Source organism: Dreissena polymorpha, unplaced genomic scaffold, assembly GCF_020536995.1.
Source record: "Dreissena polymorpha isolate Duluth1 unplaced genomic scaffold, UMN_Dpol_1.0 chrUn109, whole genome shotgun sequence".
Lineage (NCBI taxonomy): Eukaryota > Metazoa > Mollusca > Bivalvia > Myida > Dreissenidae > Dreissena > Dreissena polymorpha.
In genome coordinates, this window is record NW_026273423.1 from 2,336 (window position 1) to 30,000 (window position 27,665).

The 27,665-nt window shown below is 33.5% G+C and overlaps 1 protein-coding gene across 1 annotated transcript in view; it reads right to left on the reverse strand.

Annotated features, from left to right (window-relative positions):
* Positions 1–231: 231 nt before the first annotated feature.
* The window catches only part of LOC127864090 (integrin alpha-4-like), a 67,559-nt gene continuing 40,125 nt past the window's right edge, over positions 232–27,665 (reverse strand). The window contains exons 7-25 of the mRNA XM_052403787.1: positions 21,900–21,974; positions 21,166–21,266; positions 19,199–19,270; positions 12,786–12,968; positions 12,313–12,442; positions 11,609–11,731; positions 11,156–11,236; positions 10,697–10,915; positions 9,458–9,615; positions 8,918–9,058; positions 7,787–7,933; positions 7,047–7,135; positions 6,282–6,471; positions 4,393–4,499; positions 3,727–3,904; positions 2,344–2,458; positions 1,858–1,931; positions 1,201–1,320; positions 232–345 (exon numbers count right to left, since the gene is read on the reverse strand). Of these exons, the coding sequence (XP_052259747.1) occupies positions 232–345; positions 1,201–1,320; positions 1,858–1,931; positions 2,344–2,458; positions 3,727–3,904; positions 4,393–4,499; positions 6,282–6,471; positions 7,047–7,135; positions 7,787–7,933; positions 8,918–9,058; positions 9,458–9,615; positions 10,697–10,915; positions 11,156–11,236; positions 11,609–11,731; positions 12,313–12,442; positions 12,786–12,968; positions 19,199–19,270; positions 21,166–21,266; positions 21,900–21,974 (2,417 nt within the window). The remainder of the gene's footprint in view (positions 346–1,200; positions 1,321–1,857; positions 1,932–2,343; positions 2,459–3,726; positions 3,905–4,392; positions 4,500–6,281; positions 6,472–7,046; positions 7,136–7,786; positions 7,934–8,917; positions 9,059–9,457; positions 9,616–10,696; positions 10,916–11,155; positions 11,237–11,608; positions 11,732–12,312; positions 12,443–12,785; positions 12,969–19,198; positions 19,271–21,165; positions 21,267–21,899; positions 21,975–27,665) is intronic.

Here is a 27,665-nt window from a genome sequence, read left to right on the forward strand (position 1 = left end):
GCCTACACATTCTCACATTTCAGGACGTAGGACGTTATTTCATTATATACAGACTTTATTAACAATCCATGCGCACGCGAATGCAATTATTCTTATGTATTTGAAGCTTTTGAAAACATTTAAATATCAGTTATATAAGTAAATGGTTAAGAAGCAACAGTTTAAAGGTTTTGTCCAATATCACTTTATAGTAGCAATAAGTTAAAAAAATCTTTGTACAAGTTCGCTTTGCTAGTATTTTACCGTAGCGTATACGGTGTTTTCCATTGGTACGACCTTTCCACCATACCATACTTCCGGGTCGGTAACAGTCGCATTTGTTGTGTACCGAATCTCGCTGAAATCCTGTATAAGGGAAAACAGTGCATGGCATGACCACAGGTGTTTGGCGCGTGGCCAATTAACCGAAACACTATCAATATGTCATTAAACAACATTTTTCATCCATATCAAAATATTTTTTGTCAAAGAGATGAAAATTGCTGTTTTATGACATATTGATAATGTTTCAGTGACTTGACCACGCGCCCAACAATTGTTGACAGGACAATTTGAAAATGGACTAAACGTTTGCAATGGGTTAGATAAAGAGTACTTCAAATAAATCACATACTCATCAATAGCATGACCGGTTGAAAATTAGCATGATATAACCGTGTATAAAGGACATCATATGCATAAAGGGTTAGTCTATACAGTGCACTGAACATAAATTCCATAATTATCAATAACGAGAACCTTTGACAATAAAACTGTTCAATATTGCTTAATGCTGATAAAGAGCTGATCATAACAGATATACTTTTAACATGTCATCTTTTCTTCGAAGTGTGTTCAATATACAATTTTGGGGAAAGTTACTGCGTATATCCTGTCGTCTTGTATTTGTAGCGGTGTTTTGGAAAATATTGCAAAAGAAGCTCGTCATTTTTGCAGTACGGAAAGCCAAAACTTAGCAAATATAAGGTAATTTAAAACATACGTTGTATTTCAGTTTTAAATGTTGTTATATTTGATTATTTGCTACATATATCATTTGGGATACGCACTAATAGCACAAAACGTAAGTTCTGTTTTAACGTATTTTTAAAATCGTTATCCTAAACACAAAAATAAGAATTAGTGCGTTAAACATATGATTTAGATTTTATCCTTAGCGTATCTGTCTTGAATCATGTTATTTGTTTCGAATGAGGTTACCTTTTCCGCTGCCAGCGCCTTTTCGAATACTTCAATCGTAACATTGACAATTGTCTGAACATTTTTATCCAAATTCATCACCAGACACTCCAAAATGATGCATTCGTACTCCAAACATGTCTTCAAACGAAAAGTCATAAAGTATAAACAGTATTTTATATATGCTGTGTGTGTAAAAGATGCAAACGTTTATACGAAACATTCGTACTCTAAACATGTCTTTTAACGAAAAGTAAAAAAACAGAATTTAATATTTCATGTTTGTGTAAACGATGCAAAAGTTTATACCAAACATTCGTACTCTAAACATGTCTTTAAACGAAAAGTCATAAAGCATAAACAGTATTTAATATATGCTGTTTGTGTAAAAGATGCAAAAGTTTATACAAAACATATATGAATATTACATTCATTAGAAATTGTAAATGAATTCTCATATTTTTGTACATATAAACTATTGGAAGATAATACTGCATAATTGAATTATTTGAATATATTCGAACCAGAAATTGTACAATCGTTTTATTCGAACATCGTATTACGATTATCGCTTATGAATCAAATGAAGACAACTAAGATGACATATAGAACAATGAATAATTACAATGTCATTACGAAATTTCTAATACAAATTATATAATATTTGAAATTCCGTACAATAGTCTTCAAAGTTTGTTTCTGACCAGTCGATGCCATGGCTACGGATTCATCCACTGCTCGTCTTCTCCTTTCTGCAAAATCAATTGTAAAGCTGTTGCGAAAAAGGTTCTTTAATACAACTTACTTAAATATTGTTTTGTAAATCTTAGATTTTAAGTATCTGTTTATGAACATACGCAAAATTATCTTCTTCTTTTTGTATTATGAGTAAATAAATGTTCTTTGAGACCAGTTTATAATACCTCAGGACTTAATAGAACAAACAGTATATCAGCAACGAGTAAACATGTACTAAATCAATTCAAGTTATTCTGTGTTAAATTAAGAATACTTCAGCAAATATGTGCTGATAATCGGCGACGAAGAAGTAATTTACAATAAGTTTGTAATTTTGCACATAGAACAGTAATTGTGTTTAAAATGTATAAGACTTAAGTAAGGATGTGGTTATAAAATTAAGAAGAATAAGTTTGAAATGTTTACGAGGGTCTGGGTTGCCGGGCGTATTTGCGAATGGAGTTGTAATCGACGTAGTTGGAGCCAGAGTTGTACCAATAAGTGCATCGTTTCCTTGAAAGTTACATGTCGGCGACATTTTCTAAAAAACAAGCATGTTTCATGGGGTATTTTATGTGTTTTGTGTGCAATTAAAATGAAGCAGCCGAATCTTATTAAACAATGTTTAAGGTTACCAAAGGTATCTAATTGTTGAACTGTTTCATATTATTGCCATACTGTCTAACGTGTTATGTAACATAATGATATATTGCATGTTTATCGGTAGTATTGGCCTTCTTAATGAATACATCTAATTATTTTAAAAGAAAAGATTAAAACACACATGATTTATATGTCAATCCATAGTAAATTGTGTATTCTTGGACATTCCAACACAAACTGCATTTTGATCGGCCATGTTTTGGCAAAACATTTGCTATACTAAGCTCTCTTTGTAATCAGTATCGTGTACACAGTTTCTCTTAATATCGGCTCTTCTGATTGTTTTGTAAGGTTTGTGACTATGCTCATGTGCTTGTTCTATAAATAGATTATCAATGTAAAATTGGAACTATTGCGCACAATTTTTCCCTAAATATGTGTACTTTTTCACAAAGCGGCTTATGAAGCATTTGATTTACCTACAAATGAATGATACAAAAAAACTCAAACATTATATTGTGTTAAATGTATCGTTATTTAAAAATCTCTATTACGTAATTTAAAAATCATAAACATGACCTACTTTCCAATAAAAACCGGAAATCATGAAAATAATGGTCGTAATTTTCATTAATCAACAGTAAAAAAATAAAACTTATACAAATTGAAAAACATTAACTGTCCAGCACTTCTTTATGGGTGTGTTAAAGTCACGATACCATTAATAGGGCCGATACTATTAGATAAAGGTATGTAATGTGTGTTAGCTATATATCCGTTTACATGCATATTTAACTTTCTAAAGGGCGTTTTGACTAAGATAAACGACGAATGTCATACGATCTCATATTAGAATTTTTGAAAATTCTATTGTTACAGATAAAGTGCGAACAATAAAAACAACAGACTATTGGGTTTTACTGCACGATTGTGGATTACACCACGTGAAGTCAAAAAAGGTTTTATCATTGCTTGTTTAATGATAGTGATACAAACGCAACGTGTTGCAGAATGCTGTATTTTTCAAAACATGCTTATAGTGTTTCTATGCATCAATCTATCCACCGCTGAAACCAACGGTTTTATTTTGCATCAAAAGTGTTGATGCCAAAATACTTTACAAAACTGACTTGTCTTTCCTGAACTGTCACATAGTATTCTTGTAATGTACAGTATTGTCACAGTAAGATTATTGGGCAACCTTACGGTTATCTTCGCTATCTCGTTGTTGCCCTTTTTAACTTTAACGGGCACTGTGATGTTGACGTAGGTCTTTGGCAGGTAGCTTGGACCGTAATTCGTGATGTAATACTGATGGGTGATCGTCTTTCTGACGTCACTGTTCTCGACGGCTTTGTATCGATCCTGATCTGACAGTTGCTGACTGGATAAAAATGTCTCATTGAAGCTAATTGCATTTAAAGTACACCTTTCATTTAATTAAAACTTGTGTTGCTGCTACTTTTGAAATAATCTGTAAATTCCCTTGTAAATTTGCAAAAAAAGAACATTAACGAGCTTGCCCTTGGAATCAATACCATATTAATATAATAAAAATTAAAAGAATAACAATTTAGAAAATTTCCATTTGTTAGAAACATTATGGTGACTATATTCCCTTAGCTTAAATGCACATCATACAATTCTTACATAATTGCATATACAAATGTACTATAACAATTTATCTAATTAAAACTTATTTATAAATAGACGCATTAAATAACAAGATATTGGGAAATTATAAATACGTGTTGCATTAACACAGCTTTGAGACTTGCGAAAAAAAGTGTGTATATGCTCATCGACCTCTTGCTTTAAAGCAGCATAATTATATGTATATATATGCTAAAATAAAACTATTTGGCAACTCACTCTGCTTGAATGTAGATATCGTATTTCAATCTGACTTCCATGTTTACTTTGAATTTGTTGTTAGTCGGGTTAACGTCTAAATTTTCCTGATCCGCTATTACATCCACCTGAAACAGAGACGTTTACATATTAATTTTACTTAAATACCCATACAGTTTTAATGTGTTCTTTATTATACTGTTTTTTAACCCTTTCCCTCTCAGAAGAAAAGTGAAAATGGCTATGTGCAAACAGCAGAAAAAACAGAACAGCCTGCGACTAACTCGCAGTCTGTTCAGGTTTAAGACTGTTTGCTGCTAATCGTTATCTAAGGATTGGAAATGAAGCCTAAAAAATTGAATTTAGTAAGAAAGGCTTTTAATTAAGTTTAATTTTCTAAGGGACAACACATGCGTTAAAACGTATCTAAGTGGTAAAGGGTCATTTAAGGTTGAGCTTCTAGGCGCGAAAAATTATGTTGAAACTACTTAACATGTATGTGTCATATGCCTTTCAGTGCATATAAAGACAACGCAAACTCAATAAATGTTATGTTCATCTTGTATATGGGACGCGCTTTGTGAAAAGGGTTTTTATGCATGTGCAGTTAAGAGTCGCCTCAGATTAGCCTGTGCATTCCAGCACAGACGACACTTTGGGCCTAAACTGGATTTATGATAAGAAAAGACTTTTTTAAACGGACAATAAAATAAAAGGCGGAGAGTATCGTCTTCTGATTAGCCTGTGCGAACTGCACATGCTAATCTGGGACGACACCTTACGCTTTGCATTAAACCCCCTTTTCTAAGAGCACGGTCATATTTTTTTTCAAATTGTGTACGTATGTGATAAGCAATCAGTAATTTTATCGTAATACATCTGATCACAATAAGCTTCAGACATATTCGACATGGTTTGAATGTTAAGTCATTTATAAACAAGATGTGTCTGTGAAACACTATGTTCCCACATATATTTGACCTTTGACCTTGAAGGATGACCTTGGCATTGACATTTCACCTCTCAAAATGTGCAGCTCCATGAGATACACATGCATTCCAAATATCAAGTTGCTATCTTCAATATTGTAAAAGCTATGGCCAATGTTAAAGTTTGACGCAAACCAACAAACAAACAGACAGGGCAAAAACAATATGTCCCCACTAAAGATTGAGGGACATGAAAAGCGTAAGATAATTAATTAAAATAAAAAACGTAATTACAATATTATTTCAACGTGATGCATTCTAACATAAATTAATGCTGCATTCTTAATCTGATCAAGTGCAATTTCTTTCATCGATTTATCCCAAAGGTATGCAAATTAAATCATAAAGTATGTATGACCAGAATACTTTTTCATCAATTAAAGTGGGCAAGTGACTTCATTGTATTTGGTGAATTTTCACAAAGGTCCTTTTCCTTCATCAACAATGAAATAACGCAATTGTTTTGCACGAACGTTAACTTTGTGCCGTTAAATGCTAATGAGATTTATACTCCAACGTGTTAAAGCCGCTGTGGCCATTATAGTTATAAACAAAGTGCAGCTTTTGCACACATTACGTTGCAATAATACAATTTAAATAGCATTTATCAATATTTAATCGGTGTATGAACTGTCAAAAAAAGAAAGCCTAGTTAATATATACATGCAATCAGCCTTAATGTCAGTTTCCAAACAGTCCATTCACCGATGAAATGCAGAAAAATGATATTTAATTCACAAATATATTTTAAATGTAAACCAAATGGATCTTTAAAAAAACGTTTACAAAATACGCGTTCTTTGTAGCGTATATAAGTGTAAAGTTCCCATAAAGATTCCTCTGAATAATTGCTAATTATTAATAAAGACCAAATAACCATAGAGATAACAAACTAAAGATGTAAGATACAAATATTAATACCATCAGTGAAGTGATCATTTTGTTCATGTCATTCTCCGGAATGAGCTTCCCCATGGAGATGTCGAAACTCGTGAAAACCTTGAAGTTCTCGTTTCGGTCTAGCTTATTGTTTGCGGTGCAATTAAAATCAGTGCGAGAAAAGTCCAGAAGTGGATACTCGCAGTCGGCCGATACGGACCCTTGATTGGTACTGGCAAAAAAACAAGTTAAGTAGGTGTACTATAAGCAGTTTGACACTTCAAACATGTACAAGTTGGTAAAATATATCCAGTTTAAGACTATAAACAAGTAAAAGTGTGTGTATTATATATATAGTTTACGACTTCAACATGTAAACGTTGGTGTTATATATACAGTTTGAACCTTCCAACATTCAAAACACGGGGTAATATATCAAGTTAAACATTTAAAACATGTACATGTTGGTGAAATATATCCGTTTAAGACTTCAATTATGTTAAGGTTGGTGGCATATATACAGTTTGAAACTTCCAACATTCAAACATTGGTGTAATATATGCAGTTAAACACTTCAAGCACTTGAAAGTTGTTTTCATTAATCCAGTTTTACAATTTAAATGAGCCGCGTCCGGTGAAAACTGAGGTAAATGTTCAATGTCGTCCGAGATTAGCATGTGCGGTCCGCACAGGCTTATAAGGGCCCACACTTGCCGCTTGTGTTGTACGTTTCGTTTAAGGATGTCTTATCAAAAATCCAATGTAGGCGTTTTTAAGCAATGCTATTGTGTCATTTTCAATACTTACGTAGTGGCACCTCTCTTATTAGCTGTAACTGTGCTCGTAAAATTAGCATTGTATGATATGTCTTGAACGTTCTTGACATCTATAGTGACCTGTCGTAAAAACATATGTTTCAACTAACTGAAACAAAGGCAATTGCCAAACATTTCACTAGTTTTATCAGTTTAAAATCTTAACTCCTTACTTGCTGTAATAAAAGCAACTTAAACACCGATGGGAACTGATTATTGTAAGTACAAAAACAGGTAAATGCTATAGGTATATGTCCCCAAGGGATGCCATCAGGTATGAAATGAAACTTGCGTGTCCTGCTTCAGAATTAAATTGCAACAAATGATATATAACACTATATTACCAGAACGTAACAGAATATTTATTTATCGAATTTGAGCATTGCAAGCTTATTGTTATACAAACGTACAATAAACTTTTCCATGGTGTGAGATGTGTTAGATTTTAACAACTATATATCAGTACTATGTATATATTGATCTAGGTACAGAATCATTAGAGTGAGAGTGTTAACTGTACAAATAATCATTCAGCTAATTACATTTTGTGTTGTCAGACCAATTACATAGACAGGAATAAATGTACAATGTTATTAAGCATGGGCGAATACAAGACAGGGATGGTTTAGTACATACTGTTATTTGAATGCAACGTTTCAGTAACCAGTATTAGCATATTTTTCTTCCTAACTGTGCGACAATATACAACAACAAAACAATTGCAAAAATTACCGCCAAAGTGTCTCTTTCCCCTGCTAAAATGACCGAGGAACGGTTAATTTTAACGTCGGGTCCATCGCCAATGAGGTCCATCTCGACGCTGAGTACCAGATCGGATTTGCATTGGTCAAGCGTCTCACATTTCTTGTCGAACTCCACCTAGAGAGCATGAACAATAGCTATGGGCCCTTATTCGTCAACCAATTCTAAGACTTAAGACTCATTTCATAGACTTAAGTAAAAAAAATAAAGAATATTCTTGAACTTGTTATATGCAGGATGTGCTATAATTTTGAATCAAACTTGACATGAACGACATATATCTACATCATTCTCCATAAATAACATGACAGACTCACCAGTGGAATGCAGTATATTTGCAAACGCTGCACAGAGTTTGCATGGTCCTACGCCTATTTTTGTTAGGCTAAGAATGGGTTGGCGAATACGGGCCCAGATTTCTTCACAGACATATATCCATTTCAATAAATGCACAAGTGTTCTCGATATTCATTCATTCGACACAATTTGGTAGATCATGAGTTTGAGCCGTTTAATAAGTTAATAAGTATTTGCTTCGAAGCTATTTTTTGTAAAAAGATTCGTTAAGCATTTTTTGTTCAAGAGTGATGTACGTGCGAACGCGTCGATATAAGTTGCATTCGCCCTCATGAAGCACAGGTACCATGTGGCATTTAATTTAAATGTCACAGGTACCATTTTGCACCAATGGGGCAATATGCTAATTTTGTATTAGAAATCGGCATGTTAAAGAAAAAAAAAAAAAAAAATTCTCGAGCTTACCCAAATTAGAACCTTTAAATGATAATTAGACAATCGAAATGGACAACCATGCCTTTAATATTCTAAAAACACAATTCCACATTTTTCGCGCATACAACTGCGTTAACTTCGCTAATCGAAATAAGTACCAGCGATTTTATTAAATGTGTGTGTTTGTAGTTAAGTTACACTGTAATAACCGCCTAGATTTAAAGCGTAGTAAAGAATTAACAAAATACGAGAGATGGTGGAAAAAAGACATCATAGGTCGGGGAAAACAAAGCTGTTTTGAAACGACCCTTCAAGTTTAAACATTATCAATGATTTGTACACATAAAAAATAAGGGAAAAACGACTTGCCTTGGCAACAATTTTTGTATCATTCCGCAAAATCGGGTTGAGCAGACTAAAGTCTGCCCCTACTTGAGGCAGAAGTTTGTATGTCCCTTCGATCATGACTTTCGTCCAAGCGTCCTTCGGTTCGGGATTGTTGTTATTTCTCTGTGATGAAATCTGTTTGTGAATTTAACTCGTATACAAAGAAATGTGATTACGTAATGTTGTTTTTTTCAAAAGAGAATTGGTAAAAGAAGAGATAAATGACGTTAAATTAAGTGCTTTGCCTTTATGTGGACATCATTTTTGTATGTAAATGTATCAAAACATGTTAGTGTGTCTAATAGTCATACAAGTATGATCCACGTGTATCTAATGAAAAGAGTATTATCATACATGTGTCGACACGTTTCAATAATTACTTATTTGTCTGAACTTAATGTTGTCATCATAGCGAAATAGTGAATGACAAACCAATCAAAATTTAAAATCATGAGTGTTATTATAGAATTGCATTGCAGTTGCGAAAACAACAAAGCACAACGTTAATAAGAATAATCTTACAATAACATCCAGAATGTACGATGTATGAAAATGCGTGCCAGCTCCGGACAACGTTATGTTCTGCTCCAGAGAATCCCTGTTTGTATTTCGGAATATGAAGCGACTATAGCCACTGCTATTTCTCAAGTATGTATCGGCTTCAAGATACCATAATATCACTAAAAAATGCAGGTCGTATATTGCATATTTAAAAATATGAAACTATAAAACAATCGTTTAAAACATAAATGGCATGTTACAGGTAGTTAATATCAAACGAATTCTTAGAAACAGGGTTACATCATAGAAAACAAGTTACAGTTGAAAACCGCTACTTCGAACACCGTTATTTCGAATTGTTATCTATTAAGAATTGTTTTACCTGTCCCGACTTTTTACTTCTTAATTTAACTATATGTAAAATTGTTTTTCGAATTTCTTTTTTCGGTTAAATATTATAGTGGTCCCAACAACGATTTACACACTTTATCATCGGTGATTACATCGAATTCGCACAATGATATGTTTACAATACTCTTCTTTTTTTGGCTTACCAAATCAGTTATATTTTACTTATGCATTTAAAGTCATCATTAATTTTTCAGACTTCCTGGTGTTTTTTTTCCTTTTGACTTCTTAGTACATTCATTATTATCCCATACCTCCATGTGTATTTATGAATCACAATCTTACAATTATCTACTTATGTTGTTAATATCATCACATCGATAATACATCATTTTCGAGCTTACCGTTTTCAAACTATTTTTTACGGTCCAAACTTTACAATTGCGGGCTTTATCAGTACAAACGTAATGGAGATGTTAAAATAAAAACTGAATTTGCATTGTCTAAACAGCAAGTTAAATCGAAGTGAAATATGGAATACAAATTAATTACAGCTACACATCTTTTTAAATGCAATAGTAACTTTAACCAAAAATCCCATCAACGCAATCATGGTTTTCATGTTAAATGAAGCAATATCGGGTCTCTTGTTGGCATTATTCAGTACCAAACATGAAGCTTAATAAGATCAGCAAGACTTACAACAATCTTGCACGTAACGAAACTTTAACTTTAGAACAAATATGTTCGTACCAAATTACCTATTAAGCCAGTACGACGTACTTGCAACTTGCTTCAAAACACAACCAAACTAACGCAAATCGTTGAGAGTTCTCTTCCCACGTTCTAATATTGTTGTAGGAAAATGTGACATTACCTTTATGAAAGTGTTTTTAAATCAGATACACTTACGTAAATTTTTGAAGGTCCCTTTCCCAGATCCAATATTCTCGTAAGAAAATGTTACATTGACTTCTGTACAAAGTCTGGTTCTGTCCATCGAGCAACGAAGCAAAGATGCATTGAGCGGTATTGGAGACGGTGAGATGGAGGTATTAACTTTCAGATGAACAATCGGTCTCGAGCGGAATATTGCAACCGTATCTGAACTGTAAGCTCCAACCGCAAAATCTGTCAAAAGAATGTTACATGTACTGTTCACGAATGCATGCTCCTAAAATGCGCATTGTAATTTGAATGTAGCAAAAACGTGTATTAAATAATAGATAAACTGTTATCCCTTCAATAAATTCGAATTGAAGATGGACGGTTATGTGTTGTGGTAAGTTGTGCAAATGTTTACAAGAGATACTGCATATGCATATCGCAAAAGAAAACTCTATATATTACAGTTATGTAATTAGCATGTACCTGGGAAGGAATTCTCATCGATGTCGTGATCTCCATAAATACTCCATCCAAAGCCACGAATACCAGAGTCGAACATCTTTCCTGAAAATGAACACAGCGATGCACGATGGATCAGTATTTTATGGTCGTGTATCGCAAGATATATTACATTTAAATAATTCGTTAGATATAATACTTGTTGATTACACACACGAATTGCAACTCATGTATTATCGTCAACATTAGGATTACATGTGATTAATTATGATTTATTGCATGGTATTTTTAAATCGAGAAATACTTAAGTAAAAAGACCGTATATGGACAGTGTTGATTTACTAAACTCAACATAAAATGGATTACTGTAATGACCGCTGTCCGCAATGACATTGTTTTAAATACATCTTAAAATGATTTAAATACATATAAATCTCAACACAATATATTATTCTCTGAAGAGTGTTTCTTTCTTACCAGGAAGTCTTTGGGAATACATGTCCGGAAATCCTGATGTCCGAAGTTTGAAATTGGAAATGCCCATGTAAATGTACACAGCCCCTCTACCATCTTCTTCGTAAGGGGCACCGACTGCAAAGTCTGCAAAAATAAATTATTTCAAGACTGCAAGCAAATGTATAGACAATTTAAACAAATAAAAACATAATGTCATGCATTATTTGAAGAAACTATGCACATAAACAGTTATATATGTATTATAACAATCAAATTCACAAATCATTTTGATTATAAAAGTGTTAAATGTCTACCTTTACCGATATAAATATACACAGATTTAGCCGCTTGTGCATATTGTTAAGCTTCATAAATATATGTATTGAACTCATCCAAATGTTTCGTATGTCATGTTTCCTTTACTCTTACGGGAAAATATCTACAATACATGATACGCATGTGTTTATGCTGATTACGATGATATTATATGCTGGTATTGTACTCTTGTGAACGTCGTGAACGACACAGCAATATCTTTAAGAATGTGATCGTGACTTCGGCATACCATTTGCTGTGTTGCACTATTGTTTGCTTCGTAAATGTCAAACAAAGTAGTGGTGGAAATAAAAAGCAAATGATATATACTCATTCGCCATTCTTGTGCACACTATCATAAGAGGTAGCAACTGAAAGTTCTTTAGATATTGTAAATGTCATAGACCAACCGGTATAGTTGTCTCTGTCAATGTCACCAATTGATGCAATTGCAGAACCGAACCTTGCAACTCCATCACCAAAGCCTTCCTTCATGGACCCACCCGAAAGAATCCCTACCGGTCCGCACATTTCTTGATGCTGAAATGAAACACTTGGGAACTTATTAACGTTAACAAACTCAATAAACAACGTTAGATGATAATATTTTATTATATAATTATCTGCACACCAGTATTGATACATAATAAAAGAAAGAAAACGAATACCATAAAAATAGGTACTATGTTTGGGAACAGATTTCGTATATTTTTAACTAAGATATACCATGTATTGTATATTCCTTAATCTCGGGGCTTAATTTTAAGCGATGCAACGCTTGTTTGTGTATTCGCCTACTGTAAGCACAGACTTGGTTCAATTGTCATAGTGGATACAAAAGTACATTATTAAAAGGGGCATTACTGAACACAAATATCTTTACATTATCGCCTGATGTATAGATGTAGACTCGTCCCTCATCTGCATATTTGCTCGTGTACAACGGGGCTCCGATAAGCAGCTCATGGGTTCCGTTGTTGTCAATATCTACTGCAGCCACTACCGCCCCATATTTTGTTCCCCGTTGATTTTTAGATACCTCGGTGACTACCGGTATACCCACACACTGAAAACATTCAGGTACGTACCGTTTGCAAAGGCATTGTTAAATCAACCTTTTCCTTCATCAAAGTATGTTTATTTAAACTCAACGGATTATGGGCAAAGATCGGTTTTCGAGCGCATCGGTTTTCTCTCCTTAGTGGTTATTTCCCTAAAAAGACGTGTTTGCTGAGTTACAGGAGTTAGTGCAAGAAACAGCTAATACCAAATTTGAATGACGGAACTGGGTCTTTAAATACTGCTGTAAAGCACATGTTACAAAAGAACTCGTTTTGGACAACGAAACGACTGCCACGTGTGTAAAGCGATGTGTTTGTTAAACTCCCAATCATTGCATATAGATACATTTCAGTTTCTTTTCGTGAATTATTTTTAGGAACTAGCAAACAGATAAACACAAACTAAAGCCTTTGACTGAAAACATGGTGTAGATGCATATCGGTTGCCTTTCTGTCAACATGCTTCCCCTCTGTTCATGCTTGGCTGTCTCTCAGTCATAAACAAGAAAAACGATGATCGACGTTCCCAAAACAGCTCAGAAAATCTAAAATTAAAACCCGTAAACACATGTGTGCATACAAAGATGTGGTCCATGAGTTAAAAAATATATCCAGCTACAGGTTCACAGTATTCCGCATGTCCAAACACTTATCACAAACTCTATCGCAGATGGAATGATGACGAGGGTGGTGGAACAATCGTGCATATATGCTTCTTTGATGACTTTTTAACATAGCTTTTCCGTAATATTTCAAATATATAGTGTTATTGATATCATCTTTATGATCAAATCTTTACATTCAATGTAGGCTATATAGTAATTTTTATCAATTTTACTTAAAAAATGCCTACTTTCGCTTGGGGTTGGGTCACGTAGTCAATGGCGGGTTAGGTTGTGTTTTTTGACGCTTTCGGAATATAAAAGAAATACAATATTTGTGTCGTGTGTGTGATACATACTACGAAGTATATAAGACTATCTGATAAGATACAGTGTTATGGGTAAAACTAAACAAAAAGATAAAAGAAAGAAAGGAGTTAGCGATAGTTTTAGTGATAGTGAAGTGATAAGCCGAAAACGGGCAGCGTTTGATGGATGCCCGGCCGGAGGTTTCTGTGTAAGCGATGTGTTGAGTCAAGTTCACTCTGTGCTGTTCCCAAATCTAAGTGAGGACGATTGTGCTTTTGGACTTGACTCGGTTGCTGAGATGGAGAAAGGTTCAGGCTCGGGACAATCATCTGGTAGTCGCTCTACCACGTAGGATCCAACAAGCAGAGATTTGTTGTTGTGTCTGCAAAAGATCGGTAGGCTGGATAAAATAGATCAGAAACTAAAGAGTCTTAACGAAATAAAAGCTAAATTAAGTACATTTGAAAAGGACCTTAAGAGGCTGTAGACTATTGTTAAAGATCGCAGTACTTTAACAGATGAAAGACTAAAATCAGTAGAGGAAAAGGTAGATAGTTTTGAGTTTTCACAAAATAAAATGTATGACAAGGTATCCTCCCTAGAAGCTGATAAGAAATCATTAAAGGACGAAGTAGTATATATTCAATCACAGTCAATAAGAAGTAATTTTGTTTTTGCAAATATTGAAGAATCAGACACAGAAACAAACATCGAAACATACTCTAAACTAAAAGCCTTTCTTGTCGAGAAGATGCAGATTGCGAAGGATTATGTTAATCAAATAGTGCTCGAAAGAGTTCACAGAATGGGTACCAGCCGGAATCGAAACCCAAGAAGCATTGTGGCGAAGTTTCATGAGTTTAAGGACAGAGAGTACGACGTAAGAAGGCGAAAACGTTGAAGGGGACTCGTTTCTCTGTAAATGAACAGTACCCTTAGAAGATAGCAGAGAAAAGGAGAACGTTTGTACCCCAGATAAAAGCAACAAAAGAGCAAGGGAAGAAGGCCTGGATATCCTTCGACACGATATACATCGACGGTCGTCCGATAAGGGACTAGGGCTTCCAGGGAAATGGTGTGCGTATCCTTAGCTGGAATGAAAATGGGCTTACCGGTCAGAAAATGGACGTTCCTGATTTTTCAGAACTTATATCAAGCCACGATATTATTTTCTTGTATGAGACATGGGCTTCAGAAACCCGTGACATGAATCTTCCTTGTATAGTTCCAATTATTTTTTTCGTAAGTTACAACAAAGAAATGCAAAAAGAAATAGCGGATGTTTTGCTTTATATATACACGATCGAAGTAAAATTGGTGTATAAATATTAAGTCATGAATACGATTCCATTATTTGGCCAAAACTCTGTAAACATTTCTATCACTTTGAAAAAGATATTTACTTGTGTGGTGATTATATTCGGCCTGAGGGGTCACCAGCATACAACATTATTGACGTTGATTTGTTCGATTCTTTAGAAAATGATATAAACATTTATAATATTGAGGGCCCGGTTTTTATTATAGGTGATTTAAATGCCAGAGTTGGCCAAACACACGATTTTATAGTGTTTGACCAATGTGTTGATTTTCTTGATTGTGAAAATTACATTCGTGTTAATTTTCTAAGCAGGGCCTCAATGAAAAAACATGTAATACGTTTGGTTGTTAATAGGTTGATCTATGTATATCTTTGGATATGCGATTTGTTAAGAGCAGGCTATTTGATGCCTGTAACAAAGGTTCATTCACATTTGCGTAACGTAACGGTACTTCCACTATTGATCATTTACTAGCACGTGAATGTCACTTAACTCCGATCACTGATTTTGCGGCGTTAAATTTTAACCAGTGGAGCGATCACGCACCATTGCATTTTGCTGTCAAATTAAGAAATAATCCACGGGTAACCGTTGGTTATTGCGGTAATAACCAACGGTATGGAGTTCCGATGCGTAGGCATTAAACCACTAGGGCGTAGCCCGAGTGGTTTGATAACAAGCATCGGAACGAATTATTACTTAATTAATAAGTTATCCGCGATATAAAGGTTATAAATTAGAATTATATTAACCGAACGTCCTCCACTTTTTTCGCGAAAACGTGACGTCACCACAACAATTACAATCAAATGACGTCGTCTTCATTCATAAAATGTGCGCGGACAATCAAAGTGACGTTACTTTAAACAACCGTTGGTATATCGGGGTAATAACCAACAGTAGTTTTTCTTCTTTGTATATAGAAAACAAGTCACGTGCCGTGGTAGAATGTAATATTAACCTATTGTCAAAACACGAATATGTTGAAACCAATTATAGATGGAATGCGGATTTAAAGGATGATTTTTACAATGGCTTATTGTCGATTACTAAACAATTAGACAATGTGACATAAAGTATTGACTCATCTTGTATAAATGACGTTGAAGATCAGTTTTCCGGTCTCTTGAACGACGTTGCTGAACCACTGTTTGCAAAATCTTTTACAAATCGTAATAACAGTTATTTTGCATCGTTGTCAGTTGCTAAGCATGCAGAATGGTTCGAGAGATATTGTTTACAAGCCACACTTAAATATGAAGAATCTTTACGTATTTTAATTAAGCGTATAACGCCTGTTTCTCGAGACTATTTGTGTGATTGTAAAAGTCGTTATAAGCAATTGATATCGCGTACAAAAATGGAGTCAAACATATTAAAGGATATCGAAAATTTAAAAAAGTGCTAACCTAGGGATTTTTGGAAATATTTTACCAAAAAGAAATAGGATCATGTAGATGCCGCTATATGTTTGGACGATTTGTATAGATTCTTTTCAGACTTAGAACAAGATATTTTTCTGTTGTCCGACGAAACTGTAGAAACTTTTTGTACGAACCACGATTTTAATGCAGATGCCGATTATAATGACGCATTAGATGTTCCTATATCGGTTGATGAAGTTAAAAAAGCAATCAAAAGATTAAACCGAAATAAGGCATAGGTAAAGACTGTTTACTAAATGAGTATTTCATTGAATGTAGTGATATTCTCTCGCCATATATTTGTAAAATATTAAATGCGATATTAGTGTCCGGTGTTTTCCGGAAAGTTGGGCAGATGGAATTATTATTCCACTGTTCAAAAAAGATGATCGTTGTTCTGTTGCAAACTACAGAGGTATCACTTTATTAAGTTGTTTTTCAAAGTTATTTACTTCTATATTACTACGTCAATTTGTGAAGAATATAACCTCATTCCCGATGCACAGTTTGGTTTTCGTAAAGGTTTGTCCACTACGGATGCCATATTTTCCTTATTGTCTGTTGTCCAACATTATTTGAATAACCACAAACGGCTATATGTAACATTTATTGATCTTAAAAAAATGCTTTGACAGTATATATCGAAATGCACTTTGGTATAAATTATACGTGGTAAAGTTTTGCGTATTATTAAAAATATGCATTCACATGTCAAATCACGTGTTAAGCATTGTAATAGTCTTTCTGAATACTTCGAATATTCTGTCGGCTTAAGACAAGGAAGGATTGTCTCCCCTTTGCTAGTGTGTCTATTTTTAGAGGACTTGTTCTCACAAAATAATGCAAATGCTGGTATTGAGCTCTATGCTATTGTTTTGCTGGTTTTCTTTTTGCAGATGATATCGTGATTTTAGGCAAAACGCCCCAAGAATTACAAGCACACTTAAATAATTTAGAAATTTATTGCGAAAAGTGGAGTTTAGAAGTCAATAGTTCAAAAACTAAATTTATGGAATTCAGAAAACGTGGTGCGCTACGTGAGGACAAGCGATGGTCGTATAAAAACGAACCAATAGAAATTGTTGATGAATTTGATTATCTCGGCTGCGTTTTAAAATATACTGGGAATTTTGCTAAAAATCATGAGTTCATAATTGGTAAATCTTTAAAAGCTCTTAATATTTTGTTACATAATTTAAAATAGTATCCTTTCATTCCAAAGTCGTGTTGTGAATTATTCGATGCTTTTGTAGGTTCTACACTTAATTATGCGTCCGAAGTTTTGGGTTTTACCAAGACAAAAGATATTGAACGTGTGCATTTAAAATTTTGAAAAGCAATACTTAATGTAAGGAAATCAACTGCATATGTAGGAGTATACGGCGACTTGGGGCGATACCCTTTATATATATCCAGGTATACGAGGATCATATCGTATTGGAGTAAGATTTCGCAGAGCGATAATATAATTATTTCATCTTTGTATCTTAGAGCTTTAGAAGATTGTAAACTAGGTCACTCTAACTGGGTGCCCTGTGCTAAGAAACTTCTAGATGATTTTGGGTTTTCTGGGGTATTTTTAAACCCAGTAAATGTATGTAGTTCTTTTCCTTTCATATTTAAGGAGCGGGTTATATGCAACTGTATTCAATAATGGCAAGGATTATTACTGCGTAGTCCAGTTTTAACAGATTACGCTCATTATAAAACTAACTTTTGTGCACACTCATTAAGAATTCATACGGGCCATTATGGCTCTAGTAATATACCAAGAAAAAAAAGATACTGTTTGTTTTGTGGTAGTCGCGATCTAGAAGACGTGTACTATTTTATATGTATTTGTCCATGTTAGATTACTATGAGGAGAAGATTCCTTTATATAAAATATTACGTTAGACTTCAGTATATAAATTCAATTCTTTAATCTGTTAACGCATCTGTTCTTAAAAATGTTGCAAACTATATAGCATATGCACTAGATATCAGACAATCTGTTAACGTGTAATACATGTACATCACTCTCCATGTGTATGTTACGTAGTCTGTACACTGTATTTGAATCAATATTTGCTTTTTTGTTCAGAACCTTACCTAAACAAACTGACCACTGTTTTATTCACAATAATTGTATTTATTCACATTATTTGTTAGATTATGTACTCTGTATTGATCTTGAATAAAATGCTTGTCTTTATCTTTTGTTGTGGCACGTGGCATATATTGCGATTGTTCCACCACCTTCTACATCATTCTTCGATAGAGTTTATGATAAATGTTTGGACCTGCGGAATACTGTGAACCTGTAGCTAGATATATGCTTCAACTCATGGACAACCTCTTTTTATGCACAATGTGTTAACGGGTTTAATTGTAGATTTTCTGACCTGTTTTGTGAATTACGATCATCGTTTTTCTTGTTTATGACAGAGAGACAGCCAAGAATATACAAAAGGCAGCATTTTGACAGAAAGGCCCCCGATATACATCTACACCGTGGAACACGTCTGGTTTAATTACTTTTAAATACAGCAAAACAAATCTTAAAATATAAACAAACACGCAAACAAAGATTACGTACGGTTCGCGATAGTCCAAACCGTAAAATATCCACCTTCGTTAATTCTGAGCCATCTTGTCTCACAACCTCTACCTGAAAAACAAACAAAAACGCACAATTTAAGCAAAACTGCCAAAATGTCAAAAATAATCGCTTGTACAAGTGGCACAGTTTGATGGTGATATGAGTACAGTAACTTGAGTTTAGGCGCGGATAAAATGATTTCTTAAAATGTGATAATTCAACTGCCGTAATTCATAAGTGCTTCAGAAGATCTTCCTGGTTATCGGCCTAGAAAGAAGTAAAAAGTTCGATATATCAACCTCACACAAAATGCATGTTTCATGACGATCCAATTTAAGCGTTTTTTGTTTAAATGCAGACCGGGTAATGGCCATAAATCTTGCGTGTGTAAGGTAATCCGGCTGGTTATCGACCTTGATCGAGATATTTACCCCAACATTATCATCAAGTTTTATGATTATCGGATTTTAAATGTGTTTATCTCCCGCAGGCCGCATGAGTTCCCATATTAACCCCCGTTATTTTGAACAGGCGTATAAAAACTGCTATCGACACGATTACATCATTTAATATCGCCATTCTACTTGTGGTATTTCTAAGAAAAGCTTCATCATTGCATTATTTTATCCCATTTTTTAAACTTCTTTTTATTAACATTTGGATAAAATCATTCTAGACGATTTTAATACGATTTAGAATAAAGAACACAATTATGGTTTTCTTCAGTTTCTCTTCCTTTTCTTTTGTATTCTCTGGTCATACCTATCAATTCTATATTTGGTATTTTGGCCCATATTTTTACTTGTTGTTTCTGAACTGTATCTGTTAGCCAGCATATATGCTTATTGGATTAAAAGAATATCTCTCTGATTATACTCCTTTAATTGACGTTTCGGCATAATGCCTTTATCAAAACAATGGAAATAATATATTAACTACATTTTTACGTCTTTTGACTGCACAATTTAAATAATATTTTACATAGATATGGATTGAAATAATTAGTCATTAAATAAGTTTACCCTATTTAATTTATGATAATAAGTTTAGGTAGATTATAATTACATATGATGATGATTGTTTTATTGTAAAATATCAATTTCTTAAATAAATAAAGCACACATTTAACAAAATATTAAGACACAATACGTAAGTGTTTAACGTCATTTCATTTTTGGCGAATTTTTACATTTTTTGGCGCCATTTTATATAACGCCATTTATGACGTCATCATGTACAACGTCATTTGACGTTTAAAAACATTTTTCTTTGTTATTTAAATTGTGCAGTCAAAAGACGTAAAAGTGTAGTTAACATATTATTTCCATTGTTTTGATAAAGGCATTATGCCGAAACGTCAATTAAAGGAGTATAATCAGAGAGTTATAATTATTTAATATCCCTTCGGATAATTCAACTGAGCGTAAAAGAATATCGGTAAGAAAACAAACTTGTTTTCAAGTTTAAAATTAAACAGCGTTCTGTAATAGCGATATCACTCAAAAAGAAACTTTTGTTGACGTTGTGAACAGTTTTAAACAACACAAGACCATGGATATTGAATGTTAAGTGAATGTTCAAAATATATTTGGAAAACAGGGTTATTTCTTCTTGAAATAGTATTAACTAAAATAATTAAGTTTTCTTTATTATAAATTTGTGATTCTGTATGTGTGTATTTTATCAAATCGTTACAATAGATCATATAACAAATACATTTAACATAGTATTTTGACAAAAAGTTATCAAATTTAGAGTTTACTTTAAATCTTTCTAAAAACAGCTCCCTTGATTGTGAAACACAGTATATTGTTTATAATATGTGGAGTGTTTTATGCAATACGATAATTATGTTATATTCTTCTATAGAAGAAGAAAAAAAGTTTAGTGTATTGACAACAATTTATTAGGAAATGAATTCGAATATTTGATTTAAATAAACTAGTTTCGCTTTGTATACGCACCTGTCCAAAATGGCCGTCCTGTAAATCATAGCGGTTGGGAACACCAGCTGCTATCGTTTCCCGTTTAGGCGCAAGAAAATAACCAGTGGCGACTGAATAGCCTAATAATGTCAAATTGAAAGCATGTTGGTTATATATTTTAATACTTATGTAACTTTATCATTTCTTATACGAGCTGATTGATGTCCAAAAATGTATTTTAATATGTAAAATAAATACAAATGTTTTCTGAAAGACGAAACCTTTATATAACTGAAAATACTTAAGTACCAAAGCTTCGCCTCGACTGTATGTGAACGCGCCACAAAATGTCACAATATTATGTAGATTTCGACAAATAAAAACAATATAACTATTTAATTCAAAGGTGTGTAATTAAAAACAAATGTCAAATATCTGCTTCATTATTGATTTGTTTAAATTGCATCATGCGTTTATTGAACTCAAGCATGTTGTTCGTTACAAATATCCCATACCTGTATATCACACATTTTGCACTTAATAACGTATTTCAGTCATATTTAAGTTTCCTGAGGAATGCTTTTGAAACTCCCGACAAGAAATCATGTCAGATACTCTGGATAACTAAGCCCCGTGCTTTGAACCATTTGGCATATAAAACACGGCAAGAAATTGTAAAACGTAACTTCAAGTATTCTGACATCTAAAGTAACATTTAATAATTTCCTGCAATAATGACAGATTTTACAAATAATATTAAGAAGAACTCTTACCTAAATACGTGGTGTCGTTTGTTTCTTCAAATTTATAATTGTACACTTTGTTGTATTGTGCAAGCTTGAATCCTCCTGAAGCGATACAATCAATATTTCCGTTTATGTTTATGCGAAGTACTTAATCTGCTTGTCTTACATCACAGTCGGTTATGGTTCAATTTTTCTGAACATAAAGCATACGATGCGTCGTGAATCTATAGTGATAGCAGAAAGCATATGGGTTAACTAAACGGTAAACAAAATACCTAAGAAAGAAATAGTATTATAGCGTTGTAGACATGCACATAATCATATGTATACCACCGCAATAAAAAGAAGAATTTCTAAATTAAATTTCTAAAGAATTTTGAATTTCTAAGGAAACAACTAAAAATGTGACAAAACCACTGAACACAATTATTTTGAGTGTTCAATTACAGCACTAAGCAAGCCATTCTGTGTCTTTGACATTTGTTTTGGCTATACACACTAAATGATTAATGTTTACAACAAGACGTTGTGTTTGTTAAAGAAACAAACTCGTGATTAGTAGTTTAAACTTATTCCTGGTCGGACCATATAATGTCTTATCATTTTAAGATCAAACCGAACAGAACATAATTTCTTATTTTGATTTAAGCATGTGAAGCTCGTCATTAACATACATATAAAATAAACTGATGTATACACACAACACAAATCATTTTAAAGAACGGGTAATTTAAATAAACAAGAAATACCCATATTTCGTGAACATAATTTATGCGAATGTCACATGGAAGAGGTAATACTTAGTGATCACAAAATGGTATGCGTATAGTTAAACAAATATAAAAATAATTACATAATTCTTACCTCTGTTTCTTTGTAAGAAATGTATTAATATTGTATACTACATATATGTGACATTTTCTCTTATTTTAAAGCATTTTGAACTAAACATGGCTTGCTTTCTTAATATGGTTTGTTTTAACTATTAAGAAGTTTAATAAATTTGAACATATTTTATTCAAAATGGATGTTAACTGTGGACAGAGTGGGTGTGGATTTAAACGAAAATGTTGTATAAAATCAAAGTGAGCAGTGTTGCTACTAGATGAAACAGTTAAGGCAAGTTGCCGATTGCCAATGCCATACAGGACAGGCCATACAACAAAAGTTTAAAACATGAACAACAATTATAGCTATATCGTCCCTCGGAACGGTAAATGCAAAAATTAAGGGATTAAATCAGTTGAAAGCCGCACCATTATTAATCACAAAACAGACACGTGTAAATACATATAAACAGGATAGCAATATAATTGAAATATGTGAGCAATATAGGAATCTAAACTAATTTTAAGTGCAATCCAATTAATCAGAGAGTTAAACTTTGGTTAGTCACAGATTGTAAGACAAGTTGAAATGATGCCAACAATTGTTTGCCTCTCAGAAATAAAACCGTTTCAAGGATAGCCCTTACTATTAAATTCAAAGTCTTGTAAAGGGTAGGTGGTAAATAAATACGCACCTCTCCAAAAGTAGGTTCCAGGGGCACCGATTACTTCGTTTCGGCCATCCTTTTCACGATAAATACATATTTTAAAGTTTAAAAGAAACAGTAGCAACTATATTAACAGCGTCAGTTATATATTCCATGGTAATGTTTAAGCGAGCGTGTGTATAATAAAAAGCCACGATGAGTAAATGCATGAAATTGTATTGAGATACTTTAAGTGGTAAACAAATAATGAAAACAAAGTATAAACACGGCTGATTATTTATTTTAAACAAAAACATTTTATTTTGGTTGTAAGATTGGAAAACACAATACCTTAAAAATCTTCAAACAAAGAAAGAGCTCAAACCACGCAATAAGTTGGCAGACGTATTAATAAATGTCTTTACCAGTGAATAAGTCGCAGAAATTCCGGCTTCGGCATACGTGTATATGAAATAGTTGGTTTTGGCGTCTGTTTGGTGGTTTTGACCCGCCCAGAATGGCCAACAGTACCTATTGAATGAAATGGCAATATATACGTGTCGTTCGCAAAGATGATATAAATGCGAAAAAGTTCGACCTGAATTCGCTAAAATAAAAAGGTTTCAAACTAAAATACTAACAGCAGTTTGTCGTAAGTAAAAGTGGCGTATGGTGGGTTGTCGGTACGATCACACTGGATTGATTGCAAAGATGGATTCAATTTGTAACATGCCCCGATCATTTGATTGGTATTTTGGCTCGATTCGAAATAGACATTCTTCCATCCTGGAGCGCACACCTGTATAGAAAATGTTATGTTTAGGATAATATTATGTGCTCTGTGTTTAAATTTAAAGTATCGCATACGAGATAAAATAATTAACAAAGATCAGAAAGAGTTCACACTTTAAATATTTAGATTCATTGACACATGATCTTAATGTGTTCAGACGATCGTTTGATCTAGTAACGATTAAATGTATGCAATTGAAATATTTCCCCCTATGAACTCAAACTGTCATCCTCCAAAAAAGTTAAACAAGTTAAACTAATCAAACGGTTACAGCACGCCATAAAATACTGAGAGAATGGAATAGGTCATATACACTTAAACAGCATGTTTATATTAAACATCTATAGCTCAAGTTTGAATCTAAGTAATATAAGGTAACACTAGACCGAATCTTGTAACAACATTGTCGTTATTTAAGAAGACACATTATTAATGAATCCAGCTTAGTAAAAATTGGTCAGAATGTTTATTTCAACAATAGCTAATTCCACATTTAACCTAATAATGATCCTATCAAAAACGTTATGAAATACAAAATTTGACTTCAACACGTGTTGTTGAGGACGTTTCTAAATTATTATTCAAGTATCTGAGACTGATTAATCTTGTAATGTTTCATCTAAATGCATGTTTGATTTACAGTAAACGAGAGCCTTTTTTATCAAATAGCAAGAAATCCGCAAGGTATAATCAAACATTGTGTTTTTTTTTATTAAAGGTGGTAAAACTTTCGATGTGTGGATCAGTGGAAGTATGTGAAACGTTCATATTCAAACAAATGCTTAACCTTAAAGAGTAAAAATGTGCTTTTTAAAAACGCGTTCGGGCTTATCATCTCAGTTCATTATTCGCAGCGATTTCACAGACTCGGGCAATTTTGAACAACGATATTCAAATTCTTATAATCAAAGACTGAACCGAATTTTCCACCGCTCTGACTTGTCTGTCACTCAGGCGGGCTTAACCCTCGGGTAACGTCCTCCGATGTTTCTGCGTGACCATGGTACGGAGGCTATTGTCCGTGAAGGCTTTTGACCTATATTTGGTAACCATGCATCAACCCCATCAATCCTTATAAAGGGCATCAATACACATTTGCAGAAGAAAATGAAATAATGTCAGTTGATAGAAAATATTAACGATATGGATATGATATTTTATTTTTGATCAATACATTCCCATACAGGTCATGTAGGGTTAACACATTCCTGAAACTTAAAGCATTAAACGTAATATTAGAACAAAACGTACCGTCACCAGTGGAATGTAGTTTACAGTTTGTTCGCGGTAGTTCTTATTGATGGCAATGGTGGCTCCTAGTCTACTGTCTGTTTCACAAATTGTTTTACTTTTGTCTGTCCCTCGAAGATGGTCTGTAATGAATGGCGATCATCAGCTACTCTCATCACAACATAATCATAATCAACTAACAGCATTTGTAAAAATTTAAGTAATAAAACGCAAAAAGATATAACAAGTATAACAAGTAAACAGATACATTATGAGCAATCAGCAGTCATTGCAGCTTCATACAAACAAGCAGATGTCCTTAATTGTGTATTAAGGCACACCAATAATTGTTTAACATTAAATGAAACTAACGTCAAATAATATGGACAACATACCCTGCAAAAATACATCACACTTCATTACGTCCGAAGTTAAAACTTAAGACTGCAGATTCCATTCTTATCATTGTATACATCTACATTGTGAAAATATGTTACATTCTTGGTTCTTATTGCTCCCTTTTGGAATGTATGTACTTGTTTATTTCTTATATTGCTTAACGCTACATAAAATTATGTAAATGCTTACCGATATGTCATTTATAAAATATCAAACTGCCGTTTGAAATTGTATGGACAACTTTGTTTGAATTGTCCAAAGTTCAGGTCATTTCAAATCTGCATTAAATCCGATTGTATTATATCGATAACAGACCTTAATACGTTAAAGGACAGACTTTCATCGAAATGAGAGAAACACAATGAAGTGCCATCAATTATTGTTTAAAGTTACTATCCTATATTGTAGAAACAATTAGTCACGTGTTTTTCATAATGAACGACAGCTGGTGGTGACAAAACATTATCTACTGATAGTGTTTACGGAGATTTATTCCGATAATAACTTGGGGAGACAGCTATTTATGTGACTTGATTATGAAGTCTCTAACATATGTGTTAATTGTTTACCAATTTTATGCTCAAATAATTTGAGTATGGTTGAAAATAACATCGCTTTTAAACTGGCCGTTAACGTTGTGAACAACCGGCGCGGCATGAAAAACTATTCGGGAGTAGCCGTTGATTTAGGAACGCGTAACCTATCGCATTTACTCTATAACAACTTGGGAATTAGCCGTTGATTTTTTCCAGCGTGACCTACCTCATTTACTCTATAATAACTTTGGGGAGTAGCCGTTGATTTTCTCCAGCGTGTCTTACCGCATTTACTCTATAATACCTTGAGAAGTAGCCGTTGATTTTTTCCAGCGTGACCTACCTCATTTACTCTATAACAACTTGGGGAGTATCCGTTGATTTTCTTCTGCGTGACCTACCGTATTTACTCTATAATAACTTGGGGATTATCCGTTTACTCAGTGTTACTTACCACATTTGCTTGACCCCACTGCCCCGTCGGTTACGTTCAATTTTGTGCACACTATGTTCTTCACGTTGAGATTTTCACACGCGCTTACTTCCCCGTGGGCTGTGATATTATTGACCGTCATATTTGGGCTTCCGACGAGCAATCTAAAATGTGTTCAAGAAAATATTTACCCGGTTCATATATTCCTTATACGTTAATATGTTTCCCTGTTGCGGTTTGAAAATTTTAATACACGATTGTTTTTAAGCAAATATTTCAGACAAAAAATCAGTATTTATACATAGTAATATTAAGAATGTATCATGTATATCAATTGGGACCAATATTTTAAGAAACTATATTTAGTTAATATTCTAAAATCAACCGTAAAAAATATCATTAGAAAATGGTGCAAGTAAATAGTTCAAGTAAATGCCCAATGTATATTTAAAAGTACTTTCAAAGAATTCAAAATTTCGATTGTAAGAAAATATTTCCAGCTAATACCTTCCACTCATAAGTTCTGGTCATGTATATTTACTTTCAGTAAATTGCTTAGATCGTTTACAGAGCAGTATTATCAATAAACATTTTGTTGTTGTTCTCATGATTTTTATTTTTAAGTATAGCAATTAATATGTGGTGGCACAGAATCTAGATTCACCATTTTACAACAATCACTAAATTCTAACTAGTACTTTTGGGACCGGCTGGTTTGATAACAAACTGAATTGTTCGAAAGCATGCCACTAAATAGGTCATTGTACGAAACTTTTCCGTTTGTTCGATTAAGTTTCGCCAAAACACTGTGCTCGAGGTTTGCATGTAAAATATTGGATTAAGATTTGTATGTACTTTGGTAGATTTAAAGACACAAGTATAACCTATGCAATTGAATACAGTCCAATTGGACGTTGGCATATACTTG